At 40.8% G+C, this 18,019-nt stretch overlaps 1 protein-coding gene and 1 long non-coding RNA gene across 2 annotated transcripts; one reads left to right on the plus strand and one right to left on the minus strand.

Moving 5' to 3' along the window:
• The first annotated feature begins 316 nt into the window (after positions 1–316).
• LOC117265532 (uncharacterized) lies at positions 317–2,571 on the plus strand. The gene is made up of 8 exons (XM_033640070.2): positions 317–381; positions 488–665; positions 789–865; positions 982–1,162; positions 1,346–1,594; positions 1,695–1,866; positions 1,951–2,099; positions 2,355–2,571. The coding sequence occupies exons 2-8, from the start codon at positions 500–502 to the stop codon at positions 2,531–2,533; spliced, it is 1,173 nt and encodes a 390-aa protein (XP_033495961.2). The 5' UTR covers positions 317–381; positions 488–499; the 3' UTR covers positions 2,534–2,571.
• LOC144464422 (uncharacterized) lies at positions 2,101–3,977 on the minus strand. Its single transcript, XR_013492122.1, has 3 exons — positions 3,810–3,977; positions 3,219–3,288; positions 2,101–3,130 (listed from the first exon to the last, which is right to left on the minus strand). It is a non-coding gene; the product is annotated as an uncharacterized LOC144464422 (long non-coding RNA).
• Between the last annotated feature and the right edge of the window lie 14,042 nt (positions 3,978–18,019).

An 18,019-nucleotide genomic window follows, 5' to 3' on the forward strand; every position in this document is an offset into this window, starting at 1 on the left:
AATTTACTTTTTTTTTTCTTTCTTTTTTTTTTTTTTTTACATTATTTGTTTCAAGTAGTATGGGAGTTACTAATTTATCTTTGCAATTTTTGTTTTTCTACTAGACTGGAGCCTTCCTGCCCTGTTCATAAGACACCAGCATATATTGTCTATGAAAAGTGTCTGATGGAGCTGTTTGAGGTGTGCCCTGTCTGTCAGTGTGTTTCAGACATGCAGACAAGAAGGATAGGCACGTTCCTCTCTGTAGAACAGACATGCCCACATTGTCAGTTCTTCAGAAAATGGAACAGCCAGCCAATTCTGGGAAGCACACCTGCAGGAAACCTCTAGCTTTCAGCTGCAGTATACACCACAGGTGCATCTTTCTTCAAACTTGAAAAGGTAATGGATTAAGACTTCACTATGTAATTTTATTTGTTTTGCATATCATATTGCTAAATGTTGTATAGAGCAGTACTTATGACACATCTTGTCTGTCTGTCCTCAGATCTTCCGGGCAATGCAGCTGAAGATGTTTCAGTATGACACTTTTCGCCGTCATGCACGGACGTACATAGAGCCTGCCATCATACACACGTGGAAGACTGTGCAGGACGCCATGATGGAGCAGCTTAGTCAGCAGGAGAGTGTTATCCTAGGTGGCGACCTAAGGGCTGACTCACCAGGTATACAAGATTCTCTGATACATTTTACTCTAATTTTTTTGTTTAGAAAAGTGGTTACTATGAAGTACAACAAAGTGATATGTAAAATGTAATTTTTGTGAAATGGTGCATTTATTTTTGAAGGGCACTCTGCCAAGTTTGGCAGTTACTCAGTGATGGACCTGAGGAGCAACACTATTATTGACATACAGCTGGTTCAGGTGAGTTCAAAGGTGTGATCTGTATTCAAGTTAACTAATCTGTGTTTAACGAGTGCTTTTAAAAATCATTTTGTTTAATAGACTTTTATGTTCTGTTTTTGTGTTCTTCTGATCAGAGCAACGAAGTTGGCGGAAGTTATCACATGGAGAAAGAAGGTCTGAAGAGGAGCCTTGCTCTCTTGGAGGCACGTGGTGTTGCATTGGACAGCATTGTCACAGACCGTCACCCTCAGATCCCGAAGTTCCTGAGGGAGGCTAAAGTGACACAGTACTACGATGTCTGGCACATGGAAAAAGGTATTCGTTACTGTGTTTGTGTGTTAGACGGTGAAAATCAGGATAAAATGCCCTTGCTCACAGGTCCACACACTATATTTTCCTAGTATCATAATTACTAATGTGTTACATGGGTTAGGGTTACGTGTTTTGTTTTCAACATATACTGTTTATCTGAACGTGACTGAAATATTGTTTTATTAGGACTGTCCAAAAAACTGGTCAAGATAGCCCAGAACAAAGATTGCGCGAAGCTGAAGAAGTGGCTTCGCAGCATAAAGAACCATGTGTACTGGACAGCAGCCTCCTCTACGTCAGGGCCAGAGAGAGTGGCTAAGTGGACCTCCATTCTTAACCATGTCCAAGACATCCACATACATCAAGATCCTGCTTTCCCCCAGTGCTTGCATCCGCAGCGCACCTCGAGAGACAAGAGCAAATGGTTGACAGCAGGTAGATAGACACACAAAATTTTGTGTAAAATGTGTTTTTTTTATATATCTAAAAGATGTTTAAACCATTTGAATTCATGTGTTTTGTTTTGTTTTTTCAGGAACACCAGCTTTCTGTAGGCTAGAAAAGGCGTTGACTAATAAGAGAATTCTGAAAGATGTGGAAAAGCTCAGCCCTCACTATCAGACCTCATCGTTGGAGGCATTTCACAGCGTCATTCTGCGGTTTGCACCCAAGAATGTTGTCTTCCCCTACCTTGGAATGTTATGCAGGTGAATAAAACATCACTATCTGTTTAGTTCATTATAGTTTAGTGTGCTTGCTATGATTTTTAAAGTACTATTTTTCCACCCAAGACTCTACCTGGCTGCCCTGCATTACAATGAAAATACTGGCCGACCACAGGCAACATCTACAAGTGGAGAGCTGCTGTACAGAGTCAACTTCCCCAAATCTAAACATGGAGAATGCACCGCAAAGCCTGTGAAAGCAGAGCCAACATTCCGTAAGTTTTAAAATCTTTTATTTGAACCCAACAAATTAAAATAAACATGAACACACAAGCATAACACAAAAGGTTGAAAATAAACACAAATAAAATCTGAATTCTTTTTAGATGGTTTTCAAAATAAATAATAAATAAGGAGAATGTATAAATTAGGAGAAATAAGAAGAGACACTTTACAACACTGCAGCACAAGGCTTTTTGGTTCTAGTGCAATTTTCTTGTAAACATTAATTTTTGTTTATTGCACTGCAGACTACGTTGATGCACTGTTGGACCTGATCTTCGAGAAGGTTTTCCAGGACCCTGCCCCATATGTGAACGAGGTGCTGAAACTTACAATCCCTGAAGACCTCTCTGCTCAGTATGAAAGACCCGACAAGCTGGATGTTATAGCCAGTTACGTGTCAAGGTTCAACCAAGGACAGGTCTGAACCCAACATACTGTCCTTCTGCGTCAGGGAACTCTGCACGAATCCTTAGCACCACGCAGGCAGGCAGCACAACTCTCACTCTCCGCCCCAGAAAGCCCCAGCACCAGCTTACAAAGCTTCTGTAGGCTAGGTATCTATATTGGCTGGACACAATTCAATAGAAAGTCAGCACTGAATGTTCACATCCATGGCAACTGGCAAGTTCAACTGTTCCACTTCAGATATTTATTTTGTATGTTTACAAATGTTTCTTGCAATAAAACATCTTTACTAACTGTTCTGTGTGTTTTCATTGTTTGATATGTAGTTGTGTTACCATGTTACCAAGTAAAAAATAGTAAAGATAAACTATAAGCAATGTAAGATAGGGAAAGCAGTTATGTACTTTTCATCATAACACTTTTGCAATAAATTAATAGTATTTATAGGACTAAAAGCTTACTGCACTATTCCCCTCAGACATAAAGGTCCATAGTCTGCCCGATAAATGTTCAGTGCATTCTGCAGTGAAAATACATTCAGGCAGACAGGTTCTAGGCCAGGATGGTCCACCATGCATGATGGTGGCTCAGGAAGCTGCTGTAGTCTTCGTGTAACCTAGAAATTATGAAAGGTGAGTGACAATGGATAACAGAAAAGAGAGACTGTAAAATGACAACCATGTTTGCCCAGTGTTCACACTTACTTGTGGTATTTCCATACAGCAGATATTCTCGGGCTCAGTAGGCATTTGTTCACAATTGCCACAGGAACACCTGTTTTTAAACAGAATTTGTGTTATTCATTGGAAACTACATAGCTAATCAATCACGTCGCGTTGTTTCTTTTGTAATATTTATTTAAAGTTTATAAACTGTTGGAACCGGTTCAAAAACAATACTGCTGGTAGAGAGGTGATGGGAGGCAATTGGCTCATTGAAAACTACAGTTGTTGAAAATTGTGGCAGTAGCTATTTACAGGTTGTCACTGCAAATAAGAGCAGGTTCTTAACAGACTTACCTGGCTACATAAAGGTAAATTAAAATAAATAAATAATATGGGGTTATGCTTTTCTCTAGTATGGGCGAGTGCTCAATTGCATCCACGTTACTGCAACTTAACAGCAGTAAACGCCAGCCGAGGTTTGGCGAAGATTTATGATGTAAACACTCTAGGCAGGAGAAGGGGGTTGTGATCTGTAACAACATGGGAAGACGGCCACTAAGCCAGTAAAACTTTCGTTAGTCTATGCAGTAACATAAAAGTAATGTCGAGGTAACAAACTTAACTACTAACCACTGAGAAACATCCATGTTCATTCTTGGCTGCTGACTTTCTTCTGGAGCGTCTTGTTGTTCAGGGTCGGACTCCGGCTCGAACATGTACGGTTGCACCGCAGTCTGTTGTCCAGCAGCCATTTCTTTCACAAACTCAGCCGTTGCCATGGTCACACGGTGCCGGCCTCACGTCTTCCACAGGCAGGAAAAGGTGGGCGGCGCAAATACCGTCTCTGGGCGGTGCACGCAGTAGCTCATTAGCATTTAAAGGGAAAGGCACTGAAACCAGCCATCTGGAGCAGGGCTGTGAAACTGGTGTTTCAAGAACCCTGCTGTGCTCAATCCTTCAGCTTTTTCGACCAAAGCACGTTACTAACGTACCATTTAGACATCAGGGAACCTTGTCAGGAAGCAGAAATGAGCATAATATGTCACCTTTAATGTATTTATGTAGTTATTTATTACTCTGACTCAGATGTTCTGTTAATTTCCAATATTGTCAAAATGTATTTGTAGGGTGGGATTGGATGACTAATCAGCTATTGGCTTTCGTCTGTTCCAAACTATTGTTATTATTTCGACCTTTAAAAGTTCACTATCTCTCGGCCTCCAGTTAAAATGTTTGTTGAACACATCTTTTTCCCTTTTTTCTCTACTCAAAGCAGTAGCCCCCAAATAAAAACAGCTTTTTATGAAATGGGAAAGGGAGGAGGGGGAAGAGGAAGATTAAAAATCAGATGGAGTAGAAAATGATCCTTTTCATCTTTTGTCTCTCAGTAGTGTCCTTTGTGTATTGTCTAACAAACCCATGACAAATTTGCTGTGGGCATTCAGTACAGAAACACAGGCAACACAGACAACAGAGTCCATTTTTTGTTCATGTGATCTTGAAACAGAGATCTGCTCATCACAGAGATTGGTTGGGGGAAGGCGATGGCGATCATAAAGCTTATACTGCCTGCCATGAATCTTGTCTCCCTGTTAAAACCTGTCGCTGCTACCTGCTCCAACAACAACCATCAATTTCCCTCAACTGTCCCTCAAGTGAAATTGATAGAAGTTCATGAAAACCTGACAGCTGAGTGTTCCTTTCAGCAACAAAGCAAAAGGTATGTTTCACACAGTGTTTAAGGGAAGTTATCACCGAGCGGCTGATGGGTCACAGACAGACAGGTCGACAAACAGAGAGACGGGCAAACAGACGAGCTGCTTCGTTTACAGACAGGCAGAATGAGAACAAGATAAAAATACAGTTCTAAAGATAGGCTGAAAACACACAAGCTGCCCTACGCAGACAGGTAAACAGATCACTCCCTTAAAGACAAGCCAGGGATTCAAATCAAACTGATAATCCTTGACAACACAGATATTGATATACTCCCATTAAAAGCACACCAGAGGCTGCACAAACCAGCCTTAGCCTGAACTAAAATGCATAAAATTGCACCCTTTTACTTCTGCATTAATGGACATTTAAATATGTAAAGTGCCTGCAGCATTTATGGCTCATTAGAGACAGATATCACAGATAAATCTAAACATTTTAATTAACTACAACACGGTAAGGTTATTTATAATAAGGCAAAAAAGTTCTAAACAAGTACAGCACAAAATAGATTGATTCCCCTGAACAACACGCTCACTAATGGCAGCGTAATGGTGTTGTGTGGTGTGCCCTTTTCATAAGCTAATGAGAAATGATTTTTTTAAAATGTAAATCTCATCTACAATGTGTCTTGAGGCTACGACCCCTGGTCTGATCAGTAATGTGATTTGTGTGGTGCATGCTTGGCCTTATGCCATGGCATTATCCAAACCCATCAATTAACAGCAGATCATTATAATTTTATCGTGGGGTGGAGGTGTTTGTGAGGGTGGAGAGTCAAAAGGGGAAACTGACTGATGGAATGGCATTAATACTTGGATGAGGAGGGGAATGCGCTGATGTAATGTAGAGGCTATGACTGCTTTAGATTGCAAGCACACTAATATGTTCTGTCTGTCACAGTTCCCTGCTCCAACATGGGACTGTTGATGTATACCTGGCTTCTTCGCTTCTTCATATAATGTATTCCATCTATTGAATAATGCAACACAACCACACATCTCCATACACCTGATCACCAGTGGTCATGAATGAGAGGGATCAGACAGTCCAACACTGGCTCTGCAATGAAACAATATTAAAAAGCATATCAAGAAACATCGAACACACCACTGACAGTTTAATAAGGTCTGGGGTCTCAGTTAAAGATATTGTGTATGCACAAAATGAGACCTTAGAAAGAGGCGTACGCCACTTCCAATGACCTATAAAAACAGACTTGATGGGAGAAACTTTGACTCATGCGTACAAACATTTTGGAAACAGGAAATTGGCGATGCAGATGGTGAGGTGGAAGCCAGATTGTAGAGACTATCCATTATTTTTTGGGGCACACCATTTTTGGCTTTTGTCCATATTAGGGATGCACCGAAATGAAAATTTGTGGCCGAAGCCGAGTAATATGAAACGATTGGCCGAATACCGAGTACCGAATACCGTATATAGTTGTTTAGTTTTTCATTAGTTTTTGCAGATGAATCCCGTCCAGATTAGTGTTGTCACGGTATCAAAATTGGGACCCACGGTACGATACCAGTGAAAATAATCATGGTGCTGAGTAGTATCATGATACCACAGCGAAAATGAGGCAGATGTGCCTTTTGTCATTTATGAAAAGATAAATCACTTTTCTATAATACATCAGTGATATTTCAATGGAATAAATTATTGACTTATTTATACTTCAAAAACAGCATCAATGAGTGATGAACATAGGGGGGATCAAAATAAAATAAATAAATAAAATAAGAATCAACCAGCCACCCTCCTCCCCTTCATAAGTAAAGAACAGTCCCTAAAGTGTGGTGAGGTTTGTGGGCCGTTACCTGCCACAAATAGAGAAATGTGAACGGCTCGTTTCTCCTCTGACACATCACATACCTGTGTTCGGCTGGCTCGGCTGTTCAGGTACCTCTGGGCAGTCATGACGCCAAGAAGAGGACATTATTGGAGCCGACTTCTCCGTCGTCGGTAAGCCGATGGCCGCCGTATTTGACAGGAATACATTACTGTCTGTGTCTGTGACCCCCGTTCAACCCACAATCGGTGGGATTCGCCTTTTGTTTCTGCTGCTGGTTGAAATCTGTAGGCTGCTCGCACAGCGTGCTGAATGATTTAAGCCTATTTTGCTCGCTCAAAACTATTTTTAGTCGCAAATGCGAGTGAGGGACGGATCGCCACACTGCCGACATTTTACTCCGCGCGTCACGGCACACTGTTTGATTGCGTTATCAAAACACGCCGCTATTATTTGGCCTTGCTTTTAACTTATTCCACCGAATACCGAATGTGTGGTTTTTTGCCATATTCGGCCGAATATATTCAGTTACCGAATATTCGGTGCATCCCTAGTCCATGTGAACATTTTTAGTATGAATCCTATGCATTGTTTTATAAATGAGACCCCTGATCACTGCTGATGGCAGCCGAGTCACATAATGTGTCAATACAAAACTAAACCAGCGGTTCCCAACCGTTTTGACTTGTGTCGCCTTAAAACAAAGCAATGTGTAATCGTAAGTACTATATCGTAGGCAACTGGACTTGCTTGCGTTTCTTGAAGACGTTTCGCCTCTCATCCAAGAAGCTTCTTCAGTTCTAAATGACTGGTACAAAGTTGCAGGCTATAAACCCTGTGTGAGTAGGAACCCTTGCAGAGTCGTAGGGGTCACGTGAGCTCTTAGTTTCAGAGTCGTTAAGGTCCCAATGTGAGTCGTTGACCCACCTGAGAGGGGGTGGCTTATGACACTACTTATCCCCCACCTACAGTGCAGTCTTGGGATCCCTCCCCAGACGACTTCACACCCAATCACCCCTGGTCCCACCTGACCCTAACGACTCACATGATGGCCAGGTGGCCACGCAACCAAGTCCAGTTGCCTACGATATCAGCACTTACGATTACCATGACCTGGATGACTGAGAATCTTCCCCGACAAAGCAATATGTACTTTACAGATGGATTACATGTCTACCAGTTGAGTCCAGTAGGACTTTTCCATTGGCACTTTTGGCTGCGCCAAGTCAACCCATGCCATTGCTGATTTGTGGCCAGTTGTGTCCAAGATGGATCATCTCTAGAATGGGGCCCAATTAGCTTGACTCCCTTCAAACAGGTGGCAATGGCAACATATGGGCTTTATCAACATTTTTCATAACACTAAGAGAGAAAGGGGTGGAATGGTGGTGCAGTGGTTCACATTGTTGTCTCATAGCAAGGTTCCTAGTTCAAAACCAGGGTGGGGGAGCCCCTTTGTGTGGAGTCTGCATGTCCGTGTCAGCGTGGCTTTTCTGCAGGTACTCCGGCTTCCTCCCACACTCCAAAGACTTGCAGGTTAATTGGTGACTCTAAATTGTCCGTAGGTGTGAAAGTGAGCATGAATGGTTGTCTCTGTGTGTCAGCCCTGGCAGCTGGGATAGGCTCCAGCTGCTGATGACAATGGTGCCCTTTTACGAGTCACTTAGAGCCGATAGGCTGAAGAATTTGTTCTGCGGAATATCTTGATAACAACCAATGTTTTGCTAGCCATATTCCACTGCAATGCTGTTAAACTGGTCTCACAGAGGGAGCATCGAGGTCAGAGCACAGACAAGCCCATGTCACTAGAGCACGCTGCTGCCAGAGTAAACACTGACTTGACAGGACCTTGCGTGGCTGTGCTTTGTTTGCTGGGACCGCAACATTTTTGTTTCAAGAAAAAATACACAGATGAAAAAGGCATCTCACAGGAAGTGGAGGAGAACTGTGCTCAGTGGCGAGACTGTCAGCAGTGCAAGGGTGTGTGCAGGACTACAGAGAGGAGCAGGGCCTCTAGAGGACCAACTAATACCTCCTGTCCATTCAATCACAGGATAGCTTTATTGCATCAGTCCTGCTCAAACTCTCAGATGACGCGCTCAGGCCCTGTGTTTGATTTCTTGCCAATGCAACAATCTTTTCAACTTCCATTAACGGTGAAGAATAAGACCTGTGTAACACTGGAGCACAGACTCATATGAACAGATACAATGAAGGCTGTACAGTGAGGCAACAGTTATCCTTTGTAAGAGGTGACAGAAAGGAGCAGACAAACTCACCAGTGGCGGCTGGTGGACAGGTGAGAAATAGCAGGTCTGAAACATCTTGAGGTAGAGGAGGGAGAAAAAGATGTCAGAGTAGCTGTCTCCATGGCAACCTGTCTTTTCAACTAGTTTCAAGTTTTTATATGCACAGCAGTCACAGAGAGGCAGTTGTTGGCAATGGAAATGTTAGATCTCAGGCTCACTTCCACAATGCTCATCAAGTTAAAATACAGGGATAAAATATACATATATAAATTAAAAATTAATATAAATTTGTGGTAGACAGGTGCACAGCAATTGCAAATGAATAAACTGAATGTAAACAGGAATGTGGTAAATGCATATGCAGGATGAGAGTTAATTACTGAAGACCTGGTGTAGGCCCACCATGTTGGAAGTCTGAAATTAGGTTGAAAAACATTTTACATGGCCACACAAATGTAATCAGCCTTCAAACCTACATTTAAATGATCCAGTTGCTCAATCTATGCAATCATTAGTCTTTGCATGTAGCGTGTTAACTTTAATTTGTGTTTAATGGCATCTCTGTGATTGAAATGAGACCCAAACTGTTTTGTCATTGTAAAATTCCTCTGGCTCAGTTAATATAAATATAAATTTATGAGTCCATGTTAGGGGCGAACTTTAATGTGTTAGGCCTTGAGTAAATCATTGATTATTAGAGTACAGACAGCCCATATCCAGTGAACTTAGCTGTGAGGGTTTTAATGCCAACCTTGTCAATTTTAACTCAACATTGGTGAGTGATGTGGATCTGCAGCAGCCACCTTGGAGAGCTGGGAATGATACAGGCTAGTGACAGAGTTTACCACAGGCCCCATGCGTCATCCTGGGTTGACAACCGCTATCCATCATTCTTCCCAGGGAGGCAGGCATATTGGACATTTCATGCGTGGATAAAAGACAGAATACATCACAACAGAATAATGCGTAAATGAATGCAAGTCCCCTCTGGGCCTCTCTAAGGATTCACAAATCAAAACGTGACAATTTAAAGGCACAAACCAGCTTCTAGCCCGTAGCCTGTGTAATATTTTACTGATCTGCGCTTCACCTTGGGAATCAAATTATGAAGGAGTCATAAAATGTGCCCTCCAAAAGGAATAAGGTGTCCTCCAAGTCACAAGTCCATTTGTTCCTATTATTGCATTTTCAGAGAGGACTCTGGATTCTTTTCTTTCTCAGGAGTCAGCATTGTCTCATTGTACTGGTGGATATTTGTCTGTATTTGCAGAGTACAGTGGCCTATTTCTCAAAACATCTGGCAGGGCTATAAATAATGATATAACCTCCTTTGTTATGAACCTCGACCCCAAAGAGCATGTCTTTTAATCACAGTCCGTCTGAACAAACACTGCTCTGGAAAATATGACAGCTCTTAGACAAGCCAGTACAGCAAACAATGCAGTGTTACAGAGCACACTAACAGTCTTACAAAGTAACACCACTAACACATGCAAATACAGTTTATTACCATCTCCAGATTTGCAAAACATTAAAAAGGAAAAACAAGGCTGAAATAAATGTTGTAGTGCCACAGAAAGGGTGGAACTTGTCACAAGGGCAGCCTACACACTGAGTCGTTTAAAGTCCATTGTCAAGGAGGCAAAGTGTTAGGCACATTTTCAATTGAATAAGTTAATAGTTAGCTTTGCAAGACAAAGGTGAGGCATTTGGGAATATTTTGTAAAGCAAGGCTTCTCAAAGTCTGGACTGAACAGTAGGTTTTCACTGTTATTGGACCCAGGACATACCTTGTGTTATTACCATGCACTACAAAGTGCAAAGCTTTCGATTTACTGTTCCATCTACGTCCCAACCCTTACCTGTGGTCATGAGCTCTGAGTAGTGACCGAAAGAATGTGATTGGAGATAAGGAGCTGAGACATCCAAAGGGAGCTCGGAGTAGAGCCGCTGCTTCTTTGTGCCGAAAGGTCAGTTTAGGTGGTTCGGGCATCTGATCAGGTTGTCTCCTTGGCGCCTTCCATTGGAGGTGTTTGGGGCACATCCTGCTGGTGGGAGGCCCCGGGGCAGACCCAGAACACGCTGGAGGCATTGCATATCTCATCTGGCTTGGGAACACGTCAGGGTCCACCAGGTGGGGCTGGAAAACATTGCTGGGAAGAGGTATGTCTGGGTTGCTGTCCCTGCGTCCCAGCCCCGGATAAGCAGATGAAAATAGATGGATGGATAGATGTTATGAAGTGTAAGGTTTTCTATTTCAAAATCAATTTTCTGTTGATCGATAAACTGTTAGTGATTCAAAGTGTACAGTGTAGCTGGAGATCATTCACAGTGATCCTGTCTCTGGATAAATGTGGTTTTAATGTGGCTTCTTTCCCCCCTATCATTGCCGTCGTCGTCATGGCAGCAGCAACTACTGTGGACGCAGATACACAACATGTCTCATTTTTTCTCGCACTTAGTTTCTACAACTAGTGTAAATGTAGTCATGAGAATGTGTCTGAGTCAGAAATAATAACTGTTTGAGCTGTGTCTGTCTCAGTTTCATGCTGGCTCAGTGACAAGAGATGAGACATTAATTAATTGCGATTAGCTGTGCCTAGTTTTAAGCAACTGATTGCAGGCAAACAACACCATTTCTCCACCAGGCTGGAATGCATTTTGGCTGTCTTGACTGTCTTGAACTTGGATTTAAGTTGCTTAAAAGGGGATCTGTTGTGCTTTTCCACATTTTGTTTCTGTTGTGTACTGTTACAATGACAGATAGTCATATTAAACATGATCAAAGTTTCAAATAATGAGCTAAACATGTAAAAGTTACCCCTGTGAGCAAAAATGTCAGGTTTCAGACTGTTCTGAATACTCCAACAGTTTCTTCTGCTCTTGTTTTATTGCAAGACAAAACAAAACACAACAAAACAGCAAGAACAGTGAATACAAAAGTGAATACAGGCCAGTAAATTAAGTGTTGTCAGGGCATAAGGGGACAAGGTTGTGTCGGCTGTCTGTGTGTCTATGCTCTACAGGTTTGACAGGTGAAAGGATGGGGGAAGGGGCTGAAAGAAGACAAAAAAGGGAGAAGAAAGTATATTAAAACTAATCCTAACCTGTGTCCCTACCTCCGCTGGCAGTGAAGCAGTATCAGTACTATGGGAAAACTCCAGAATGAGTCAGCAGGGAGAGTCAGGCAGGATCAACCAGGTAATTGTTGCATCTTACAGTTACTGATATGAGGTTTAGGCTACAATTTATATTGATACAGCTGAAGTTCCCATATTGTTTTGTCTACAGGTGATTTATTTTTATTACTATTTTTATTATTATTCCAGATTGGTTGTGTTGCTTTACTTTGACTGCTCTATTTTTTCCTACTCTGACTACAGTATGACATAGTGTGCCAGATTTCTTTATGGTCATCTGCTTCAGGCAAGCTACTGCAAGTGTTTACATTTTGTAACCTACACTATTGGTTCTCCATCTATTTTGTGTCACGGACCCCTAAATTGGTACACATTCGATCACAGACCCCCGTTTGATAGGCTTTCACTTCAGGGGTCTCCATCTGAAAAGATTTTAGTTGTTAGATATGATTAAGACCAGAATTCTACAGTTGTCTGCTGTAGTTGAGGAGATAACTGTGGAGTAAGTAAAACCTGTGATCAGAATAGTGACTTAAATCACATTGGACTCACTTCAGTAGCAAACTAAATGGTGAGAGTATACTATTCCTCATTTTCTGGGGAAATCCCTCAGCGACCCCTGGGGGTCCCCTGCTTGAAAGAGCCACTGAAGCACATATTATTCTTCTGTCTTCTTTTGTCTTTATATGAGATATCATAGATTCTGGCAATATTTAAGTTAACACAATGGTTCCTGTATATTTTGAATAGTGTATGGTAGTGGATTATACTGAAGTTCTGTTTATATTTATTTTATTTATGTGTTAGAATGCAGGCACAAGTTATTTACGCCAGGTGTGGTGGCATAAGCAGTTTTGTGTGGATGACAGTAGGAGATTGTGGACAGCGCTTTGCGTAAAAACGACATGAAGTTTGTGTTGACTTGGATCGTAGTAAGTTTTTGACCATGATGTGCAGTGTTGAAGTATAATGATGGGAATACAATGAGAATACATAGATATAGGACATTGTGTTGGTAGTGGACCGTGCAAGATGTAAGTTTGGAAGGACTTGGCCTGTTATTTTGTTTTTCTTTTTTGGATTCTCAATAAACCTCATTAAGCTTTTTCCCTGCCTCATGTGAGTACTGTGGATCTTAAGAAAAGGAACAGAAGCACAAGTCAAAACCGACACAAAACACAAACTAAGTGGCGTAGGAACTGTGGTCTGTTGAAACGACCACTACAGTGCTAAATGAAGCTACATGTTAATGTTAGGGGAGTGCGTAAACTTGGCTGCTGATGTCTCCCTGATTTCAGATCATGTTCCTGCTGAAGTCCAGTTGTGTTTAGAAGCTTTTATTGGTGATTTTTCATGGTAGAAAGAGACAGTAGAAACCTTACTGTAAATACAAGTTTGACCCTGAAAATGGGCGTAATAGGTCGTCTTTTTTTCAGTTGATTAAATGTTATTTTGGTATTGTTCCACACTTCCGACCTTTAGTAAAAATTAGATGCAGACCTGTGAGTTATAAGTTTGAGAACCCCTGTCGTATGCCATCACTCAAAGAATAATACTAGTAAAAAAAAAAACCCCACCAAACTCAAGCACCAATGTTACCAAACAAGCTGGCCGACCAATGTTCTGTTCAGGTGGAAAAACAGAACTTTGCCCATTGTCTCTTAATGTTAACAGACCTGCACACAGCACAGCAGAAAACTCTTTAAGTCATGCTGCACAGACCTTCTCTACAGCTCCAATGTTGGCTATTTCTCAGTCGCAGGAATCCATCCTAACATTATCTGTGCTCAAAACACTGAGCTCGCTTACTCACTGCAAATCGGTGTGAATAAAAGCATCAATGACATGCCTGGAATATAAACATACTGTTAGTCTGGCTGCTTCAGTCATTGTTACAGCCATCTGTGATATGTATAGCCCTGAGCAAATCTTCCGTTTTCGAGGACTGGTACAGTTTGCTCTCGCTGCATTTATTGTTTTTCCTCCATTTTTTAAAGAAAGGGCAGAAGAAGTCAATACAATGGAAAGTTACTCGCACAAAATGAATTGACTGTTACAACACCTCCCTTTTCTATTTTCCAGCTTCAAGTTAGGTTTACCACTGTGACCAAAACAAATTGTACAACACCAAGGTTGATTCGTGCCACATGGACCCTTTTTCCACCACGTCAGCTTTATGATTGTGGGTAGTTTGTTGGAGTTGACTAAACAACATCTAGCAGGTTTTCACATTGTTGACAGAGACCCAGAACGCTGCGGTTTGTTTCCTCCCCTCAACACCAGCCGTCTGAGTCCTCATTTCAACTTTTTGTTGTTCAGAAGAGAGCCTCCATGTCCTTGTTCGCAAAGCATCATATCCTCAATTAAACTACACTTGCTAAGCCGTTCAGCACCAGGATTATTCTGCATGGTAGTGACATTTTGTGTGTGGCTATACTCCCGTGGGTTTCTCTCACATTTAGAAAGCTGCTTACCCATTCTGACAGCATGGCAGACTTTAAGCCAAAGCACATAACACCACCCTTCAAAATCAGTCAACGTTGAAATGAAATTAAATGAAAGATACATAATGGAACAAAAGGTTCCAACTGGCTGGTGAGAGAAGATGGTTAAATGAAAGCATTCCTTTTTTGAACTGGCGACAATGGTGTCTCTTTTAAACTGGGATTATGAAAGAGAGACTGAGATGCAAAGACAGTCGGAAAGGCAGCAATGGAATGATGGGAAATGTGGAGGAATGTTGAAATGTGTGTAACAGAAGTTGTACAAAAAAATATAGCAGTTAGTGCATTAAAATTAGAAATGAATTTTGAAAGTTTCAAGCAAAAACAAGTGCAATGTAACATCTCAATGGTGGTAAAAAAATTATTATCAGGTTAATTTTTATCCAACTAGACAAATCAATAACCCTCACCTACCAATGTATTGTACATCAAGAGGACAGTATTCATTAAGATACTGTGGAGCTCAACTGTGAAACATGAACTTGAACTTTTTAACTGACTCTGTGTCCTTGTCCCAAAACAAAAAGAAAGTTACAAGTGGGTTAATGACAAAATTATTTGGCACTGTATAAATTATCACTGTGCTGTGTGGCGGCTGTGTTTCTACATAGCACTGATTTATTTGATGTTCTGTTAATTTCTCCTCAGTAGTGTTGATTGTGTGGATATTTATCTTTATTGGAATTTCACTTTGCATCAAGTTGTATTTTTAAATCTGTGCACATTTCATTCTTTCCTTTAGCTGAGGTACCATGAAAAGCCATTTCTGTGTTTCTACCTCACCTGCACATGTAAACTGTTTTTATTATTTTCTATTTTTTTTCTGTTTTATTTATATCTAAATGTGCAAATAAACTTAAACCTAAATAGAAGTGCAAAAAAATAGCATAGTAGTTGGGATCACTCAATTGATGTGTCGTGTAGAAGCTTTATTTAGTCTGATTTGATCAGTGGGGCCGTTTTTGGCACTATACTGTACTTTTATTATAGACAAAACAGAGGGAGGAGGCATTTTGTGGCCACATTGTGGAGACACTATAGGGTATTCTGGCAGTTTTTCTTCTATTCTGTTTCCTCATATGAGTTTATTATTTTAAATATCATACAAATCAATTATGCAGGGCTTGACCTGGTGGATTTGACCTTTCTCTTAAGCCATAAGGTGCACCATAACTGGTAATATTGTCCAAACTTCAGAAGGCCTTGGCTCTTATTATTTGATGAAGATATCTTAATGCAGGGGTGTCTAACATAAGGCCCGCCAAAGGGTCCAATCAGGCCCACTGAATGACTTTACAACTAATAGTGATGCACTTGTGAAGGCTAAGAGGTGTCAGGTTTTAGGAGCAAGTTAAAAGGTGAGTAGCTTCTTCATGTAAAATGCTACCTCATAGTATTTTAACTCCTTGACCAGAATACAGTCGTCTGAAAAAGCATTGCATACATACTGTGGTCAGATTTTAAAGATACTGAACATTGTGCAAAATATTGTCACTCAGCAGCTTCAGTACAAAAGTATCTGTATTAGACTTTTATCGTTAAATAATATTGGTTGAATCCTCTTGCTAGGACACTGCCAAAACCTTTGATGTGTAAATAGTTTGTAAGGCAGGTAAAGACTTAACCTGCTTCCTCAGTAGCCTCCACTTTAGAGTGGTGTGGTGATGTCGTCAGCATTACTACACAGGAGTGGAAATGTATGGAAATATGCACATCCGGCATCCGGTCCAGCCCCGCCTGCGATCGAATCAGACTGTATGTGGCCCACAAACTTAAATGAGTTTGACACCCCTGTGTTAAGGAGATCTTGATCTTGAGTGAATAAACCACTTTAATTGACATTCACATGTATGTATTCTCTTGTAAACCCTTGTAAAGGCAGAAAAATGACTCAAAGCTTGGAGACAAATGTGGAGCAAAACACTGAAACTCAAAGAGAGCAACAGTGTGATTTTAATCCATAACAGCACACAGCTGTGAAAAATGTGACAGTTATAATTTTGTTGAAGTTGAAATAAAGTACTCATTAGTCATTTCATTATTATTGTTTTTGATCTGGGTGGTTATGAATCATTACACTGCCACCCTTAGAGTGGAATATTTTCCCTTTTAAGAACTTCTCATATGGTAATTTATCGGTCCATAAATACACAGTAAATGTCAAAGTCCGTATCGCTGTATAATAAGTTCCTGGTGTTTCTCTACTGTTGTCATCTCCGTGATGAATGTGTTACATACGCTACAATGCAGTGTTGGCTGACAATTGACTGTAAACAGTGAAGTGAAATAATGAGTATATTCACATAACATTTGAATACTGTTAACTCCCCATGGGAACAATACATTTGTATCAGGCCAAAGGATTTGTTTACCACACAGTACATTGGATTGTTTGTATCCAGCAGTCCTACACACTCAATTTAGGTTTTTTTACTTTTTATTCTAAGAGAATTGAGCCGTATAATGTATTTCATGTTTGTCTATGCACAGTGTTTATGTTTTAAGGTGTGGTTTCACTGCGATTAATCCTTTCCAAAATGTAAGTTTTTGGAAAAAGTAGATAATTCTTACCAACAAGAGTTGTTGTTGCATGTAGTAATCAGAGGCCAGAATTCTATGTGTGAAAAATCTGGTAATATTTTCTAAAAAGGCAGATTTCTAATTCTGAAATGACTTCACTCAATATCAAATACCTCCATAAATGTGTGAGCATATACATTGACCCGCCTATATTGTTTTCTTAAATCATGCTATCCTCTACCCACTAATCAAATTTATGCATTTTTCCTGTTCTTTCACCAAAGAGCAATAAAGTCAACTTTATGTTTATGTTATTTGGAGGTGCTAAGTAAGGGGGCTTTCACACCTCACCTCTGTGGTTCGGTTAAAACAAACTCAGGTGCATTTGCGGGGTTAGTATGGTTCTTTTGGGCTGGTGTGAAAGCTGTCAATCGAACCCTGGTGTGGACTAAGCAACCACATCGAGATCACTTGTTGTATATTGCCTAGAGTTGGTTCATGTTCTCACGGCAGCATTTACAAGCAGACCAGATAAAATGCCATGTGGGCGAAAGCTGCTCTTGATTGGTCAGAATTTCTATATAGAAAAATCCAGGAAGTAAACAAAACGTTGAAGAGGAGTACACTTGCAAGATAAATGCAACACTTTATAATGTCACAATGGAGGGACAGCTACGCAGGTTGATTTTAGCGCTGGTCTTCGCGGACTATATTGCTGTCATTGTTCATTTTAATCAAACCATACAGTTTGAAAACGAGGCGCGGCTCCAACTAGAAAACAATGTTTTGATGCATTGGATGTGCTGAATGTGCATATTAAGGCAGTACAGGAGGAGGTGCACATTAATAATCCTCCAGGACTGTAACATGCTCATGTTTAACCCAAACCAATCACATTTCATTTGTTCATTTG

This window comes from Epinephelus lanceolatus, chromosome 10 (genome assembly GCF_041903045.1).
Source record: "Epinephelus lanceolatus isolate andai-2023 chromosome 10, ASM4190304v1, whole genome shotgun sequence".
NCBI classification, from domain to species: Eukaryota; Metazoa; Chordata; class Actinopteri; order Perciformes; family Serranidae; genus Epinephelus; species Epinephelus lanceolatus.

Coding starts and splice junctions, on each gene's coding strand:
- LOC117265532 (XM_033640070.2), top strand. CDS start 500: ATGCAGCTGAAGATGTTTCAGTATGACACTTTTCGCCGTCATGCACGG. Junction 1,163..1,345: donor TGTCTGGCACATGGAAAAAG/GTATTCGTTACT, acceptor TTGTTTTATTAG/GACTGTCCAAAAAACTGGTC. Junction 1,867..1,950: donor TACCTTGGAATGTTATGCAG/GTGAATAAAACA, acceptor TTTCCACCCAAG/ACTCTACCTGGCTGCCCTGC.